General features: G+C 36.0%; 1 protein-coding gene across 3 annotated transcripts in view; it reads left to right on the plus strand.

The window, feature by feature from the left end:
* The window catches only part of LOC111142173 (peptidylprolyl isomerase G), a 55060-nt gene extending 37155 nt beyond the window's left edge, over nt 1–17905 (plus strand). For all 3 annotated transcript variants that reach the window (XM_022495180.1, XM_022495187.1, XM_022495195.1), the window contains 5 exons: nt 9622–9835; nt 10685–10852; nt 13295–13382; nt 16232–16368; nt 16577–17905. In XM_022495180.1, the coding sequence (XP_022350888.1) occupies nt 9622–9835; nt 10685–10852; nt 13295–13382; nt 16232–16368; nt 16577–17684 (1715 nt within the window). In that variant the 3' untranslated portion in view covers nt 17685–17905. The remainder of the gene's footprint in view (nt 1–9621; nt 9836–10684; nt 10853–13294; nt 13383–16231; nt 16369–16576) is intronic.
* The last annotated feature ends 1952 nt before the right edge of the window (nt 17906–19857 follow it).

A 19857-nucleotide genomic window follows, 5' to 3' on the forward strand; every position in this document is an offset into this window, starting at 1 on the left:
TCATGTCTTCCTCAATTTCTTTCATGAGTACTTTATAGTTTTCTGAGTATGGATTCTTTGCCTCTTTGGTTAGGTTTATTCCTAGGTATCTTGTGGTTTTGGATGCAATTGTAAATGGGACTGACTCCTTAATTTCTTTCTTCTGTCTTGTTGTTGGTGTAAAGAAATGCAACTGATTTCTGTGCATTGATTTTATATCCTGACACTTTACTGAATTCCTGTACAAGTTCTAGCAGATTTGGAGCGGAGTCTTTTGGGTTTTCCACATACAGTATCATATCATCTGCAGAAAGTGATAGTTTGACTTCTCCTTTGCCGATTTGGATGCCTTTAATTTCTTTTTGTTGTCTGATTGCTGAGGCTAGGACTTCTAGTACTATGTTGAATAGCAGTGGTGATAATGGACATCCCTGCTGTGTTCTTGACCTTAGCGGAAAAGCTCTCAGTTTTTCTCCATTGAGAATGATATTTGCAGTGGGTTTTTCATAGATGGCTTTGATAATATTGAGGTATGTGCCCTCTATCCCTACACTTTGAAGAGTTTTGATCAGGAAGGGATGCTGTACTTTGTCAAATGCTTTTTCAGCATCTATTGAGAGTATCATATGGTTCTTGTTCCTTCTTTTATTAATGTATTGTATCACATTGATTGATTTGCAGATGTTGAACCAACCTTGCAGCCCGGGAATAAATCCCACTTGGTTGTGGTGAATAATCCTTTTAATGTACTGTTAAATCCTATTGGCTAGTATTTTGGTGAGAATTTTTGCATCTGTGTTCGTCAAGGATACTGATCTGTAATTCTCTTTTTTGATGGGATCCTTGTCTGGTTTTGGGATCAAGGTGATGCTGGCCTCATAAAATGAGTTTGGAAGTTTTCCTTCTATTTCTATTTTTTGGAACAGTTTCAGGAGAATAGGAATTAATTCTTCTTTAAATGTTTGGTAGAATTCCCCCGGGAAGCCATCTGGCCCTGGGCTTTTGTTTGTTTGGAGATTTTTGATGACTGTTTCAATCTCCTTACCGGTTATGGGTCTGTTCAGGTTTTCTATTTCTTCCGGTTCAGTTGTGGTAGTTTGTATGTCTCTGGGAATGCATCCATTTCTTCCAGATTGTCAAATTTGTTGGCGTGGAGTTCCTCATAATATGTTCTTACGGTTGTTTGTATTTCTGTGGTTGGTTGTCATCTCTCCTCTTTCGTTCATGATTTTATTTATTTGGGTCCTTTCTCTTTTCTTTTTGATAAGTCTGGCCAGGGGTTTATCAATCTTATTAATTCTTTCAAAGAACCAGCTCCTAGTTTCGTTGATTTGTTCTCTTGGTTTTTTTGGTATCTGTTTCATTGATTTCTGCTCTGATCTTTATTATTTCTCTTCTGCTGGGTTTAGGCTTTCTTTGTTGTTCTTTCTTCAGCTCCCTTAGGTGTAGGGTTAGGTTGTGTATTTGAGACCTTTCTTGTTTCTTGAGAAAGGCTTGTATCGCTATATATTTTCCTCTCAGGACTGCCTTTGCTGTGTCCCACAGATTTTGAACCGTTGTGTTTTCATTATCATTTGTTTCCATGAATTTTTTCAATTCTTCATTAATTTCCTGGTTGACCCATTCATTCTTTAGAAGGATGCTGTTTAGTCTCCATGTATTTGGGTTCTTTCGAGATTTCCTCTTGTGATTGAGTTCTAGCTTCAGAGCATTGTGGTCTGAAAATACGCAGGGAATGATCCCAGTCTTTTGATACCAGTTGAGACCTGGTTTATGACCCAGGATGTGATCTATTCTGGAGAATGTTGCATGTGCACTAGAGAAGAATGTGTATTCTTTTGCTTTGGGATGGAATGTTCTGAGTATATCTGTGATGTCCATCTGGTCCAGTGTGTCATTTAAGGCCTTGATTTCCTTGTTGATCTTTTGCTTGGATGATCTGTCCATTTCAGTGAGGGGAGTGTTAAAGTCCCCTACTATTACTATATTATTGTCAATGTGTTTCTTTGATTTTGTTATTGATTGGTTTATATAGTTGGCTGCTCCCACGTTAGGGGCATAGATATTTAAAATTGTTAGATCTTCTTGTTGGACAGACGCTTTGAGTATGATCTAGTGTCCTTCCTCATCTCTTATTATAGTCTTTGGCTTAAAATCTAATTGATCTGATATAAGGATTGCCACCCCAGCTTTCTTCTGATGTCCATTAGTGTGGTAAATTGTTTTCCACCCCCTCACTTTAAATCTGGAGGTGTCTTTGGGTCTAAAATGAGTTTCTTGTAGACAGCATATTGATGGGTTTTGTTTTTTTATCCATTCTGATACCCTGTGTCTTTTGATTGGGGCATTTAGCCCATTTACATTCAGGGTAACTATTGAGAGAGATGAATTTAGTGCCATTGTATTGCCTGTATGGTGACTGTTACTGTATATTGTCTCTGTTCCTTTCTGATCTACTACTTTTAAGGTCTCTCTTTGCTTAGAGGACCTCTTTCAATATTTCCTGTAGAGTGGGTTTGGTGTTTGCAAATTCTTTCATCTTTTGTTTGTCCTGGAAGCTTTTTATCTCTCCTTCTATTTTCAATGATAGCCTAGCTGGATATAGTATTCTTGGCTGCATGTTTTTCTCGTTTAGTGCTCTGAATATATCATGCCAGCTCTTTCTGGCCTGCCAGGTCTCTGTGGTAAGTCTGCCGCCAATCTAATATTCTTACCATTGTATGTTACAGACTTCTTGTCCTGGCCTGCTTTCAGAATTTTCTTTTTGTCACTAAGACTTGTAAATTTTACTATTAGGTGATGGGGTGTGGACCTATTCTTATTGATTTTGAGGTGGGTTCTTTACACCTCCTGGATTTTGATGCTTGTTCCCTTTGCCATATTAGGGAAATTCTCTCCAATAATTCTCTCCAATATACCTTCTGCTCCCCTCTCTCTTTCTTCTTGTTCTGGAATCCCAGTTATTCTAATGTTGTTTTGTCTTATGGTGTCACTTATCTCTCGAATTCTCCCCTCATGGTCCAGTAGTTGTTTGTCTCTCTTTTGCTCAGCTTCTTTATTCTCTGTCATTTGGTCTTCTATATCACTAATTCTTTCTTCTGCCTCATTTATCCTAGCAGTCAGAGCTTCCATTTTTTATTGCACCTCATTAATAGCTTTTTTGATTTCAACTTGGTTAGATTTTAGTTCTTTTATTTCTCCAGAAAGGGCTTTTATATCTCCCGAGAGGGTTTCTCTAATACCTTCCATGCCTTTTTGGATCCCGGCTAGAACCTTGAGAATTGTCATTCTGAACTCTAGATCTGACATATTACCCATGTCTGTATTGATTAGGTCCCTAGCCTTCGGTACTGCCTCTTGTTCTTTTTTTTTTGTGGTGAGTTTTTCTGCCTTGTCATTTTGTACAGATAAGAATAAATGAAGGAGCAAATAAAATACTAAGAGGGTGGCAAAGACCCCAGGAAAATGTGCTTTAACCAAATCAGAAGAGACCCCAAATTGTGGGGGGGAGAAAGGGAGTAAAAAGAAGTTCAGAAAAAAGAAATTAAAAAAAAAGAAATAAAGAAAAAATATAAAAAAGAAAAAAAATATATATATATATATATATCAGACTGGTGACTAGAACAGGGTCACCCACTTAATTTTGGGAGTATTTTGGTCTCCTAGAAGAAACCACCTCCCAAAATTTTAAAGAATGAAAAATGTATATAAGGGTAAACACAATGAAGGGATGGAATATGACTATAAAGATGAAAAAAATATATATTTTTTTAATTTCTAAAAAAGGGAGTTGATAAGGTAAGTTGGTTGGGAGAATAGAGAAAAGAAGGTGGAGAGAATTTGCTCGGGCTGGAGACTACAAGAAGCCCGGTGCTAGATTGAGGGTGTATTTTGATCTATTAGAAGAAGTTGTACCCCAAATTTTTTAGAAGAAAAAACCCTATGTGTATACAAAAAATAAAGTTAGATACAATGAAGGATAAAATATGACTATAATAATGAAGCTTCAAAAAAGATTAGTTTTTTTTTATGAAAGGTATTATTAAGATAAACTAGTTAAAAATGTTAAAAGAGGAAAGGGTAAAAGTTTTTAAAAATTTTGCATAAGAAAATAAAAAATAAATTAATCAACTTTGCAAGATTAAAGAATCATGGGGAGAAAGCCATGAATTCCATGCTTTGCTTTCTCCTCCTTGGAATCCTGCTGTTCTTCTTGGTAAGTGAACTTGGTCTTAGCTGGATTTCTTGTTGTTCTTCTGGGGGAGGGGCCTGTTGTAGTGATTCTCAAGTGTCTTTGCCCGAGGCGGAATTGCACTGCTCTTACCAGGGGCCTGGCTAAGTAATCCCCTTGGGTTCGCTTTTGGGAGCTTTTGTTTTCTGAACGGTTTAGGTACAGTGCCAGAGGACAGGAATGAAAATGGAGGCCTCCCAATCTCTGGCCCAGAGGAGCCAAGAGCTCGGGGCCCCACTCCTCAGTACACTCTCAGACAAAAGCGCCCAATCACTCCTGTCTCCCTGGCCTCCGGCTGTGCTCCGAGCTCACCCAGCCTGTAACCAAGCGTCTCTGTCTCTGGCACACAGCTCCACCTGGAGTCTCTGAACCCTGCAGATCCCTGAGCTCTTCTAGGGGGGATCTCCCTGGATCTTGTGGGGACCCCACTCACAGAGCAGTGGCCTGTGCCACGGATTAAGGTTCAAGGTGACCCTGAGCTGAGAGCTCACTCCTCGACTCTGTCTCTGTAGACGGCTTCCCCGCTCTAATAACCTGCGAGCTCTGCGACACTCAGACACCCCCCATCCTTCTGTGACCCTGCGGGACCTGAGGCCACACTGTCCCCATGTGGGCTTCATCCCGGCTTAGCCTCTGGAGCAATGTCCCTCAGTGGAGCAGACTTTTAAAAGTCTTGATTTTGTGCTCCCTTGCTCCATTGCTTGCCGGGAGCCGGCCCCTCCCCCCGCGGTCTATCTTCCTGTCACTTTGGATTCACTTCTCCGCTGGTCCTACCTCTCAGAAAGTGGTCAGTTTTCTGTTTCTAGAATTGTTGCTCTTCTCTTCGATCTCTTGTTGGATTTGTAGGTGTTCGGAATGGTTTGATAAGCTATCTAGCTAATCTCCTGCTACCTGATGTCGTCTCAGCCTGCTACTTCACCATCTTGACTCCTCCTTCCTATACATGGATTTTTAAATATATATAAATACAGTATAATACTGGAAAATGTGTTTTTCTTCCTTATGATTTTCTTAATATTTTTTCTCTCACTTTTTTTTTTAAAGATTTTATTTATTTATTTATTTGACAGACAGAGATCACAAGTAGGCAGAGAGGCAGGCAGAGAGAGTGAAAGGAGTAAACAGGATCCCTGTTGAGCAGAGAGCCTGATGTGGGGCTCGATCCCAGGACCCTGGGATCATGACCTGAGCCAAAGGCAGAGGCTTTAACCCACTGAGCCACCCAGGTGCCCCTCTCTCGCTTATTTTAAGAATACAGTATACAGGGGCGCCTAGGTGGCTCAGTTGGTTAATCAACTCTTCATTTCGGCTCAGGGTTGAGAGGTCAAGCCCCATATCAGACTCCATGCTGGGTGTGGAGCCTGCTAGAGTTTCTCTCTCTCTCTCTCTGTCCCTCTGCTCCAACTTCTCTCTCTCCTCTTTTCCTTCTCTAAAAAAGTAGAATAAAATAAAATACAGTATATAATCCATATAACCTACAAAATATGTGTTGCTCAGCTATTTGTATTATTGGTAAAGCTTCTGGTCAATAGTAGGCTATTGGCAATTAAGTTTCTGTGGAGTCAAAAATTGCACATGGAGTTTTGACTATAACGGGTTTGGTCATCCATCTGGAAAGGATAAAGTTTCAGTCAGATTCACAATATGCTTAAATCATAGTTTTAAATTTAGTTTAACACAGATTTTGAGACTCAGGATATATTCTGTTAGAACTGATACTGGTTTTGTCATGTCCCTATATTTTGCCTTTTCACTCTTTTGTTCTTTAACTTCCATTTCTTTCTGAATCATTTTTTCTTCTTTTTTTCCTGAGCACATAATAGGAAAAGGACACAAAAACTAAATTTCACTTGTAAAATAATGACAACATTAGAAGTGGGAATTTTTTCCCAACCTTGGAGCTTTCTAAGCTTCCTTCCAAGGCATTTTTCCTAAAACATAGTTTATTTATAGTAGATGTCATCTGATATTCAGGCAGATTGTATTACCATTAAAAATAGTCATAAATCACTCTCTGGCATTTCATGTTATTGTGATACCTTGCTTCATTCAGATGTTTTCTTGAAAAGTGATGTAGCTTGTCAGTTCAGTGACTGCCTTCAGCTCAGGTCATGATCCCCCAGGGCCCTGGGATTGAGTACTCATCAGGCTCCCTACTTGGCAGGGAGTCTGCTCCACCCTCTCTCTATTTCCCTGCTTGTGTGTGCATGCATTCTCTCTCTCTCTCTCTCTCTCTCTCTGTGCCTATCTCACTCTGTTGCTTGCTCTCAAATAAATAAAATCTTAAGGAAAAAAGTGGTATATGAACTAAATAATGGTCATTTGAAATACATTTAATACAGTGGGGAGATTAGGCTTATTTGTTAAACCAACTGCAATGTATTTATCATGGTAAAGAATCTCAATGCAAAAAAATATAAGTTGGAACTAATAAATAAAGCTTTGTTAATCTGGTAAATCATTGTAATCAAAGTATTATTATGTTTATGTGTAATATTTTACTTGCCTATTGTGTGATCTCACGTTTAGAGTTATTCATTATGAATTTATTCCTTCAGTTTAAGTTTGATTACCTCCTTCCCACCCGCCCATCTCAGATTTGTACTATATATAAGTAAGTGTTGCAGTTTGTATATGTTTATATACCCATTCTGTGCTTCAACTGATAACAGTAGTCTTGGGTTCAGATTAACAGTTGGACTCATGAGACAAAATAGACTTTACTCAGCACTAACTTTATTTTCCTTTACGAAAGGATACAGGACAGGAACAGCATAGCTTGTACAATAACATAGTAGAGATCTCATGATTTCCACACAGAGCTTGCATATGTCCCAGGTATCTCATACTTGTTATATTCATGATCCTGAGGAACATGACTGTGTGATGAAGCCTTTACCTCAGGTCCCTTCACCTTCCCGCCTCCTCCCCCTTCACCTTTTATACCTTATTCCCATTCTCCAGTGCAACAGCATCTTAACTGGTACTGGAAAAACAATCTTGGCAGTGAACTGCAAGTCCTGGGTAAAGTACATAGTAACTTCAGCCAGACTGTCATTTATCTTATAATTAGTACATTCCTATAAATTCTGAATTAAGAGTTTCAAGAATGATTTGGCCAACTGCTAGGTCCTCTGGTGCTCCTTTGGCTAAAGGAAAGGCTATAAACCAATTGTTAACCCTTTGAGTTAAGGTCTGCAATCAACCAGCAGTCAGTACAAAGACGTATGTTCTATGTCCTCTGATTTTTTTTCTTTAATCCTGGAAAATACTAATATATTATACAGAAGTGGTTGAAGTAGTATAACCAAACGAGTGTTCATTACACAGCTTCAACAAGTAAGTCATGGCCAGTCTCATTTTACCTATGCCCCAGGCTGTTCTCCCTTTCTTGTTATTTTGAAGGAAATTCTAGGCATAACATTTTATTGATAAATATTTCATTATTGGTCTGTAAAAAAAAGATTCTTAAAAAAAATCATAATGGGGGCGCCTGGGTGGCTCAGTGGGTTAAGCCGCTGCCTTCGGCTCGGGTCATGATCTCAGGGTCCTGGGATCGAGTCCCGCATCGGGCTCTCTGCTCAGCAGGGAGCCTGCTTCCCTCTCTCTCTCTCTCTCTGCCTGCCTCTCTGTCTACTTGTGATCTCTCTCTGTCAAATAAATAAATAAAATCTTTAAAAAAAAATCATAATGTACACAAACATATATTCCTAAATGTTCCTGTCAGTGTTAAAATTTCTACTTGTTTCATTAATGTTGTTTTTTTAATGATTTAATTTGAATCCATGGGGTTGTGTGATTTTTTGTTTGTTTGTTTTAAATAAATTTCTGCTGCCATCTCTTTTGTTAGTTTAGATTTATTTGTTGAACAAGCTAGGTCATTTGTCCTGTAGTATTTTCCATTATTGCGCACATTAGATTATACTGATTGCATCTTTGTTACATAATGTGTTCTTTCTTGCCTCTATTTCATATGACTTTGTAGTTAAGTCTAGAAAGTGGATCAGATGCGGTTTGGATGGATTTATTTATTTAGTGTATTTAAAAGATTTTATTTATTTATTTATTTATTTATTTATTTGACAGAGAGAGAGAGAGAAAGAGATCACAAGTAGGCAGAGAGGCAGGAAGAGTGGGAAGGGGACGCAGGCTCCCTGCTGAGCAGGGAGATGGTTGCCGGCCTCGATCCCAGGACCCTGAGATCATGACCTGAGCTGAAGGCAGAGGCTTAACCCACTGAGCCACCCAGGCAACCTGGATGTATTTTTTTGACGGGACCAAGTGTCACATACGAAAGGTAGTTTTTGTGCTCTGCAGCCCCTCTTGGTGTCAGTGCCTCATTATGAGTTACAAAATGATGATATCCTAACCTTAACTTCATTTATTTCTGTAATACTTTTGATAAAAGAGCATCTTCCTTTCATTTACTGTTTGGTTAGCTTGTATGGGGTACAGTTTGTATAAAGAAAAGTGTGTAAATTCTTCATATTTTATTTGCAAATATCATTATGAACTGATGGATTCGGATATATTTGATGTGTTCCAATTTATTATACTTATCCATACATTAGTGTCCCATCTTTGGCTTGATTTCACTTCACCATAGTTTGATTTTGAATACCTTTAGATGAGTCAGGCTCCATTCAGTTCATCTTATCTTTCCCCAGTTCCTGTTGTATCATACCTGGTTAATTTCACTTATATATATTAGTTGCCTAGTCCTTAAAGCATTTGAGTTTTGGGATCCCTTTAAAAATTATTACCTACTTAACCCAAAATAAAATTTCAGTTTGAAATTACTTTTTGTAGTGTAGTTTTGTAACATAGTTATTAACCATTAGCAAATGACTGCCCTCTTTGGTAATTCTGCTCTTCAAGTAAGCTAAATTTGTAATCATTAGAGGAATGCTCAGGTATTGAAACAAGCCAGTGCCCGTGCCAGTCATGTTTCTTATTTTCCACATTCATGCAGAGTATTGTGTATGTGTGTTACTTCTCTCCCACAGTTCTCCCTTTATTCTTGATAATAGAAAAAGTCGAAAACCGCAAGAAGATTTGATCTGGGACTCTTAAAATTCTCTCCTTCTTAGAAACTGTCATTTAAATGTTTCCTAAAATCAGCTTAGTACTTCAGACTTACCTGTTACTTTTCCAGAATTCTTTGGCATAATAGATACAACTTTGATCAATTAATTCAGAGATCTGGATTCTTTTTTTTTTTTTTTTTTTTTTTTGAGATCTGGATTCTGATCCTAAGTCTTGACTCCTTCCCTTGTACCCCTCAGTTCAAATAGCTGGATGAGCAAGTGTTAAATACTGGACTTAGTGAGACTCTGCTGCAAACTAAATTTCCACTTACAAAGTTTATCTAAAAAGTCCTGACCAAAACACTTTTTTGTTTCTTATTAAAGCTAAGAAAGAAGAAAAGAAAAGACATAAGTCGTCATCATCATCTTCCTCCTCATCCAGTGACTCAGATAGCTCAAGTGATTCTCAGTCCTCTTCTGATACTTCTGACTCAGAAAGTGCTTCTGAAGAGAAATCAAAAAAAAGAAAAAAGAAACATAGGAAAAATTCCCGAAAACACAAGAAAGAAAAGAAGAAGCGAAAGAAAAGCAAGAAAAGGTCTTAATTTTAAATTCTTTTATAGTACTAGCTTTATATACTTATTCCCTTTAGTTTATAAGTAAATCTTTTGGGATTTTGGATCAACTGTATGGCAGTATTAAAATAGTGAGAAATATTTCCTATCAACTGTATGGCAATATTAAAATAGTGAGAAATATTTCCTATCAATAAGTATAAGACCATTTTGTTTCTATATTCTATAGATTAAATTTAGGTACATTTCATTTCCATTTTCAACAAAGCCTTTCAATTCTTTTTGTCTGAACTCAGTGAAATGATGCTTTTGGTTTTATAGGTTTATGTTTCATAGAAGGAATATATAGGATTAATGAGAGTTATAGGAAACCAGCTACTGTTTTCCTTATTTTTTATAGCAGTCTCTCTTGCTTTTTTTTTTTTTTGTCCTTTATTCCCTTTGTTGCTACGAAAGTACAAGGGTAAAAGTAAATACTGTCAGTATATTTACTTTTCTGTTTTGTCTGAAATAATCTTTGTACTAGAACTTCATGCCTATTGCCTTTAAAGCAACTAATTTCTTTTCCTACATTTTTAAATATTTTAAATTTATCAGAGTACATTGCCTATGGAGTTCATATTTTAGATCCATTTAATTGGAAAATACTTTCTGAGAATGTGATCATGGAAACGATTGGTTTTGGTTTGGGGTTGGTTGGCTGGTTTGTCAGAAGAATGAAAGAGGATTTTCTGTATGTTATCGCATCCTTGAAGGGGGTGGGCAGGATGGCTCATATATTGTGACATCTTACAAAGGAAAGAAATAGCAACAGTTGGTTGGGGTAGGCACATAATAACCAAGTGGAATTTTTTTTTATGTTTTCTGTTAAGTGCATCTAGTGAAAGTGAGACTGAAAATCTTGAAGCACAGCCCCAGTCTACTGTCCGTCCAGAAGAGATCCCTCCTATACCTGAAAATAGATTCCTAATGAGAAAAAGCCCTCCTAAAGCTGATGAAAAAGAAAGGAAAAACAGAGAAAGAGAGAGAGAGAGAGAGTGGTATGTTAACGTCTCTATCTTGTAGAGTGCCCTACACTCTTTAAAATAGAACTTTTTTTTTTTAAGTCTTTAAGCAAGATTTAATTGGTGACCTTGTCCTAAGACTGAAATCTTTTTTTTTTTTTTAATAGGATAATGTTAGCAAAGCTCCTTTTTCTTAACTACATAGCTAAAAAGATACACTGACTTAATTCAAACAGATTTGAGTTAAAGTTACTGTTTTGAAAAATAAGCACTGCAAAAAGATATGTTGTGGCATTTCAGACCAATTCCACTTAAAACAGGCTGTCTTACTGTGTAATCTGTATATATTAAACTTTTAAGTTTAAAAGTTTAAACTTAAAACTTTAAAAACCCTTATTTTTCAGTTATCTAATAGAGCAAAAGTGCTATTTTTCAAAAATGCCTAATTCATAGTATTGTTATGAAAATTGATACTGAGTTCAAGGTCTTCGAAAATTTTTCTACATAAATTCACATAATTAGTATTAGTAGGCTATTGGTTCTTTTTTTTTTTTTTTTTTTTTTTTAAGATTTTATTTATTGGGGTGCCTGGGTGGCTCAGTGGGTTAAAGCCTCTGCCTTCGGCTCAGGTCATGATCCCAGGGTCCTGGGATCGAGCCCCACATCGGGCTCTCTGCTCAGCCGGGAGCCTGCTTCCCTCTCTCTCTCTGCCTGCCTCTCTGCCTACTTGTGATCTCTGTCAAATAAATAAATAAAATCTTTAAAAATATATATATTTTTTATTTATTTAATAGAGATCGGTAGGCAGAGAGGCAGGCATAGAGAGAGGGAGAAGCAGGCTCCTTGCTTGCGGAGCAGAGAGCCCGATGTGGGGCTCGATCTCAGGACCCTGGGATCATGACCTGAGCCGAAGGCAGAGGCTTTAACCCACTGAGCCACCCAGGTGCCCCGGCTATTGGTTCTTTATAAATCATTTTAATAATTATGTCCAAAAACAAAAAAATTTTGAGGTCATTTTCTTATTTATGTTTAAAATGTATTGTTATAAAAGTAATAAAATTCTGAGTATCTCCCCTATACTTTCACAATACAGTAAAAATATAAAAATAAGTCTTAGTTTAAAAAAAAAATAGTTACTTGAATTGTGGGATAATATCAATGGATTGGATTGAGTTCATTTTTCCTCAAGTATTAGGAAAGGATATTTTTAAGGAAATAAATATTACAGAGAAAATGTTTGAACTACTTTAGAATGAACTTTTCAAACATAATTTACATGGGTATTGTTTGTGCTAATTAAATATTAACTGGTTATTTCTTGAAAACTTTCCCTTTTTGGTGTAAACCAGGATATAAATGTTTTTGCTAATTCACACCTGTTTGTGTCTACTTTATTATCATTAATTACTCTTTCCTGTAGTTGTTTTAACAGTGAACAGTTGGTTATAGGATTATAAGATACTTTGGAATATGATACAGTTTTTTTCTTTTGTTCTTTAAAGATTTTATTTATTTTAGAGAAAGTGTTGTGCAAGCAGGGGGAGGGGCAGAGAGAGAGAATCTCACGCAGATTCCCCTTGGAGCACAGAGCCTGACAAGGGGTTGATCCCAGGACCCTAAGATCATGACCTGAGCTGAAATCAAGAGTCAGAGGCTCAACCCTACTGAGCCACCAAGGTGCCCTGGAATAAGATAGTTTTAAAATTATTCTCTTAGTGGCATACAGCCTATGCTGAGCTACATGAGCCCTTCTATGTTGATTTTCCTTAACACTGTCAAGTTAATTTCATCTTAAAAATGGTTACTTAACAGTGTTTCTCAGCACACAGCTGGCATTTGGGGGCAGAATAGTTCTTCAATCTCATGCATAACAAGATTTTAGCATTCCTAACTCATGGTTCTAAGTACCAGTAGCACTTGCTAGTCATTAACAGTTGAAAAATGCTCCTATACTTTCCCAGATACTACTAGGAGTTGATAGCATTGAAAACTACTGATTATATATAAGCCTTAAATTTATTAGTTTAGATCAGTAAAGCTGTATTCTCTAGATTCGTTTTTATGAAGTTGTTTTAATTTAAATTTAATTCATTACTATATAGTATATTTTATTAGTTTCAGAGGTAGAGTCTACTGATTCATTATTTGCATACAACACCCAGTGCTCATGACATCAAACGCCCTCCTTAATCTCCATCATCCAGTTGCCCCATCCCTCCAGCAACCCTCATGCTTTGTCTCCCTCTCTGATTTCATGTGATTTTATTCTTCTCTCTCCTCCCCTATGGTCATCTGTCTTGTTTCTTAATTTCCACGCATGAGTGGTATCATGTAATTGTCTTTCTCTTGTCTTTCTCTGACTGACTTATTTCATTTAGCATAATCGAATTCCATTGTTACAAATGGAAAATTTCATTTTTTTTTGATGACTGAGTGTGTGTGTATGTTTGTTTTAATTTTCCCTTTGCTTCCTTCTAGTAATCCACCTAACTCTCAGCCTGCTTCATACCAGAGGCGACTTTTAGTTACTAGGTCTGGCAGGAAAATTAAAGGAAGAGGACCAAGGGTAGGTGATTCTTTTCCTAGAAATCTTAATAATACTGTATTTATTGTAAATAATTTTAGAGTGTTTCTTAAATATTGTTTTATACATAAGTAACTAAAATTTAGAGTAGATATGGGTATTGAATTATACGTTCTCTTTATAGTAACTTCTTTGTGTTGGTACTTCAAAACTGAAAATACATAGGATGTTAATATATTTTAAATGTACATGGTGTAAAATAAGATTATTGTCTTTCTTGTGCCTCCTTGTTAATTCCTGACCACTATATCTCTAATCTTGCTAAAAATTAATAAAAATTAAACCTGTTCTGTATTTTATCGTCTTTATCTCTACTGGATTCTCCCCATCAGAATATCTTCTTGTGTTTTCAAAACTTTTTAGAAATGTGGCTATCCTTGGTATATTATTTCTTTACTTCGTACTCATTTCTAAACCATTTCAGTTCATCTTCTACTGTTCTGCTGAAAACAGCACTTGCTGTATCATTTGCTACATGTCACAAAATCCAGTGGGTCCGTGCTCGCTTTGGCCGCACATATACTGAAATTGGAATGATACAGAGAAGATTAGCATGGCCCCTGCACAAGGATGACATGCAAATTCAAGAAGCATTTCATATTAAAAAAAAAAAAAAAAAAGTCCAGTGGCTCCTTTCAGTCTTTGTCTTAATTGCCTCTTTGTAATATTCTTTCCACTTGCTTCTGTCCTACTTTCTTTCTGTCTCTGGCCAGTCTATTTTGAATGGATATTGCCAGTTCACACTCTCACCTGGCCTTTAATATAGTAGTACCTCAGGGTTCCAACACTTCTCACTCTGCATATGGTCCTTCAGCAGTCTGATCACTCCCACAGCTTCAGTGGCTTACCTGTGTGTTGATAAATATCAAATGCTCATTTGCTTTTCTGGTGCCAAGACTTAGTTGACAACCAGTTAGTTGCTTAACAGACACCTCAAACTCCGTATATATAATGTTGAACATAACCACTTCCTCTTCAGACCTGATCCTCCTTTAGGTTCCTGCTTTTACCAATAAGACACCACCACCTGTGCAGTTACTTAAAGCCTAAGAATCATTTTATTTCTCTCCTTTCCTAACTTGCATATCTTATCCAACACCAAATCCTGTCATTTCAACTTTCTAAATACTTTGAAATCCATCTACTTCTCAAGTTCCACTCCCACCACCTTACTTCAATTTACCTTTGTATGTTCTCTGAACTGTCAATGGCCTTTTAACTGTTCTCACGGCAGTTCTCAAACTTTTCTGTCTTAAATCTCTCTTTATACTCTCACACTTTTTTTTTTTTTCTTTTTAAATGCGGGGCTTGAACTCACAACCTTGAGATCAAGATCTGAGTTGAAATCAAGAGTAGGATGCTTGGCTGAGTCCCCCAGGTGCCCCAGAATCTCTTTATACTCTTAAAAATTATTGAGGATCCAAAAGAGCTTTGGGTTATATCCATCGCTATTTATAATTTTAGAAATTAAAACCAAGAACTATTTAAGATACAAGAATATATAAGCACACATTCAGTTAGCTATGAAAGCAAAAATACTAAAACATCATGCAGTCTGAAAGACTCTACTGTACAATAATAAAGTGAAAAAGGCAAATAATATGGTACAATGAAAATAGTTTTGACTTCACAGATCCCCTGAGTCTTGGGATCCCTAGACTACATTTTGAGAATCACTGATAGGATTTCTTCTCCAAACAGCATCCAGAATGGTGATTTTTTTTTTTTTTTAAGATTCATTTATTCATTTGACAGAAAAAGAGCATGAGCGGGGGGCAGAGCAGATGCTAAACTCAGAGCCAGATGAGAATAGTCATCTTAAAATGAAAATGTCACTCCTTTGCCATCAATTACAGGATAAATCCAAAATTGTTATCAAGGCCTATGAGACCTTACAAAATCTAGGCCTTGCTTACCTCATCAGTATATCTAGTGTTACTTTCCCTGGCACCTTTTATCTTTAGCCATACTCATCTATCTTGTGGTCATGTCTAAAAATTGCAATGTTTTTTCCTGTCTCAGGGCCTTCAAATAAGATATTTCTTACACTTCACTTATTCTTCCTTACCCATCCTTCCTCACACTCTACCTTCTTTTCCTTACCCTTGCCTATGTAACTCTTCATACGTGTTTGTTAGTTGTTAGCTTTTAGTTATCGTTCAACTTCCTGTACTAGGCTGGATCTCTGTAATGTATTCTCTGAGCACCTTGTACTACTTTTACACTGATTGTAATTGTAACTGATTTGTGTTCATGAATATCTGTGATTATATATCTGAGGGTTCTCCTAGCCTTATAGAATTCAAGTTCCAAAAGAGCAAAATTGAGATACGTCTTGGCTCACTGATACTGCTGCAACACGTGGTAGAATGGTTGGCCATTCCAGGGGCTGAGTAAACATTGGCTGAATGGATGAACATTATGCATTTTTTTAACATTATGCATTTATTCAGTTTTTCTCCTAATATGGGATATTTGCTTTGGAACATCAAGAATACATATTTCCAAATTGAAACTTGGCAACTTGTAAGGGTGCTTGTATCTGTTATGCTCTAGTAGCATCACTTAAATAGGACAGTTCTGTGAAGAGGACATGGGTGGCTAGAGATTGTGTGGTTAATGCTTTTTATTTGGAATTTATAGTATGACTGAGTAAAGTATTTTTGCCTCACTGGTTTCATACCTGAAAATTAGGAAATTTTATTTATTTTAGAGGTTATAGAAATATCAGACATTTTATTAGAACCTAGAAATGTATAAGCTTATAGCTATGATTGTAATGCTTTTATATTTTCAGGAGGCTAATGTTTTTCCCATTTTATTCTTTTAAGCGTTACCGAACTCCTTCTAGATCCAGATCAAGGGATCGTTTCAGACGTAGCGAGACTCCTCCACATTGGAGGCAAGAGATGCAGAGAGCACAAAGAATGAGGGTATCAAGTGGTGAAAGATGGATCAAAGGGGATAAGTAAGATTTACCTATATTATTTCAAATGTAGTGACACGTATTTTTGTTTTTACTTTTGTACATAAAGTTCTATTATACTCATTTCACTTGTTTCTGAATATTTAAAAAACATATAGAATACCATTTCGGCTACTAATGGACATCATCCTTTTTCTAATAAAATTTCCAAAAAGCTTTTTTTTCTTTTTTTCTTTTTTTTTTTTTTTAGGAGTGAGTTAAATGAAATAAAAGAAAATCAAAGAAGTCCAGTTAGAGTAAAAGAGAAAAAAGTAACTGATCACAGGCATGTGTCTGAGAGTCCAAACAGAAAAAATGAAAAGGAAAAGAAAGTTAAAGACCACAAATCTAACAGCAAAGAGAGAGACATCAGAAGAAACTCAGAAAAAGATGAGAAGTATAATAAAAACAAAGTGAAGAAAAGGGCCAAATCTAAAAGTAGGAGTAAGAGCAAAGAGCAATCAAAGAGCAAAGAAAGAGATACAAAGCATAATAGACATGAAGAAAAGAGGGTGAGGTCAAGGAGTAAAGAAAGGGATCATGAGATTGTTAAAGAAAAAGAAAAGTCTGATTCTAAAGGAAAAGATCAAGAAAGGAGTAGAAGTAAAGAGAAGTCTAAACAGTTAGAATCAAAAAGTAATGAGCATGATCATAATAAAAGTAAGGAAAAGGATAGACGTGCACAGTCTAGAAGTAGAGAACGTGATATAACTAAAGGCAAACACAGTTACAATAGTAGAACAAGGGAACGAAGCAGAAGTAGGGACAGGAGCAGAAGAGTGCGATCTAGAAGCCATGACCGTGATCGCAGCAGAAGCAAGGAGTACCATAGATACAGAGAACAGGAGTACAGGAGAAGAGGAAGGTCACGAAGCCGAGAGAGAAGAGCAACACCAGGAAGGTCAAGAAGTAAAGATAGGAGAAGGAGAAGGAGAGATTCACGGAGCTCAGAGAGAGAAGAAAGTCAAAGCAGAAACAAAGAAAAATACAGAAACCAAGAAAGTAAGAGTTCACACAGAAAAGAAAATTCTGAGGGTGAGAAGAGAATGTACTCTAAAAATCGTGATCATAATAGCTCAAATAATAGGGAAAAAAAGTCTGATAGAGATCAAAGTCCATTCTCAAAAATAAAACAAAGTAGTCAGGACAATGAATTAAAGTTCTCCACATTGAAAAATAAGGAGGATGAGAAGACCAGATCCTCTGTGGAAAAAGAAAACCAAAAATCAAAGGGTCAAGAAAATGACCACATACATGATAAAAATAAAAAATTTGATCATGAATCAAGCCCTGGAACAGATGAAGACAAAAGTGGATGAGTTGTGTAAATTTCTTATTTCCATTCTGCTCAAATTTTAAGTTTTAGAGACTTGCTGATGAATCTCCTTTATGTTGTTTTCCTCTTTTCATTGTTTTTGGGTTTTATGTTTGTCCTTTTTTTTTTTTTTAATGTGGACTTTATTGAGTTGATCTTTTGATAATCTGCAACCTGAATAATTTGTACTGCTAAAGTTTTAATAAACTTGAAATGAGAAAAACATTTTGGTGTAATACTGTGTGCTGTGTTTAACTATTTCATGTATGCATTTTTGTGTTGCAACAATCAGCCAATAGCAAATGTGCTATTCTACATCCCAGTTTGTGTGATCAGTCAGTTCAAAACAACCATAACTGATTGTTGGAATACATTGTTACAGAAGCTTGTGTTTCTCATGATTGAAGTAACTTTAGAAGCCACAAGATAGAAGAAATCTTGTATAGATTTTCTGATTGCATTTAAATAGAGGCTTGCAGCAGCAGCTTTTAATTAACATAGAAAAGCAGGATCCTAATAACTTGAGATCTTAAGTCATCACTTTCGATTTTATAGTAATTTGTGCTTTAAAATAGTTATTTATATGGCACTGCTTATGTTATTCTTTATAATTCCACTCATAGCTTGATTCATACTAATATTTTTCCTGCCTAGTTTTGTTTACAAAAGTAGTTGAGTACTTTTTTCAGTTGATGTACTTATTTAGTTTGATTTGCTGTTATACAGCAGCTGACAGGAACTATACCTTGGAAGATCAGATTGTAATTCTCAATTCTATGTTGCTTTTGGTCTGAAGAGATAAAATTTTTGCTTTGGGGAACATTGTTTTATAATTACTGTCATTACCTTTCTCTAAAATGAAAATGTTTTTCTCACTAAAACATATCACTTGTGCAGGTCTTTAAGTTAGAGTCTAAAACTTGATAGTATTGACATACTAATTTCCAAGATTTCTCTTTTGGCCACTGATCTATATAGAGTTGAGTGTTAATTCTGCATGGTTCTTGTTTTGGTTTTGTTTTTTTAACTTGAGCTGACTTCTTTAACTCTCATAGTTGTGAGTTTCAAATGGCAAGAAAATGCATCTTTTCTATATATGTATCACAGTAGGGTATAGCATGTTTATGACTCTGGTTTCTTTCTATTCAGATGGCTTTATACCATTACTGTTAACATTATTTTAGCTTGGCATGTGCAACATTGCCACATAGAGTAGAAGGTTCAAAATTTGATAGCTTACAGAGGTAAACAGTAAAAGATACCCAAAGTCCATTTAGAATTTTGTGTGTTGTATATTGCTATTTTTGTGATGTGTGGCCTTTTCTTTTCTGTAATTTCTCTTCTAAATAAAATATTGAACATCCAGCAAACACAAAACCTGCCTCATTTGAGAAGAAATTTCAGAATTCCAATTAATAGTAGCCTTTAGAGTGTTTTGTATTTCATATTTGTCAAGGTAGTGTCAACTCTTACCAAGGTAGGTTCTTGGTAAACCCAGTAACTATTCAGTGGTGTTTGTACTGAGCGAAGCAGTGCTTAACATAATACTTTCTATTATTGATTAATACAGTAATGAACATTTGGCATTGTGGTAGCTGTTTGGATAACAAATAATAGGTAATGATTATAAGATTGTTTGGAATATCTTGAAGCAAATAATCCACAATGAAGTCTTTCTAAATTATTCTTCTTGATGATAAAAATGATAGATGTTTATGATAATCTGGGGTGATTGATTCCTTAGAGACTTTGACCACAAACCTACTTTAGGGATGATTGAGTCTTGAGTTCCCAAGCTGTATAATCTATTAACCTTTACATATTTTAAGTTAATTATTGTCTTTAAATTCAGTAAATTGCATTTTTAAAATATCTGTTAAAACTATTTGAGTTTTAAGAAAGGTGCTATTTAAGAAAGGTTTTCTAATAATTAAAAAAAACCCATCCTAAGTAAAAATGCTTACGTGTTGTCTGATCATAGAGCTGTATCTACTAAGAATTATAGACAACTGTAGGAAAAAAATGTTAGCAATTTCTATAAGCAGTATTCTCCTGTTCTGGTTATCAAAAGAGCAACTCCATGCTAAGCATTTATAGACATTTAAAAACTTAGTTTTTACAGTAGAACAGATAATGGTGAAGAAATTAAGATGAAGGATGACAATCAGATGTTACTT

The sequence above is a fragment of the Enhydra lutris genome, unplaced genomic scaffold (assembly GCF_002288905.1).
Source record: "Enhydra lutris kenyoni isolate GAN:26980312 unplaced genomic scaffold, ASM228890v2 scaffoldscaffold1, whole genome shotgun sequence".
Classification (NCBI taxonomy): Eukaryota; Metazoa; Chordata; class Mammalia; order Carnivora; family Mustelidae; genus Enhydra; species Enhydra lutris.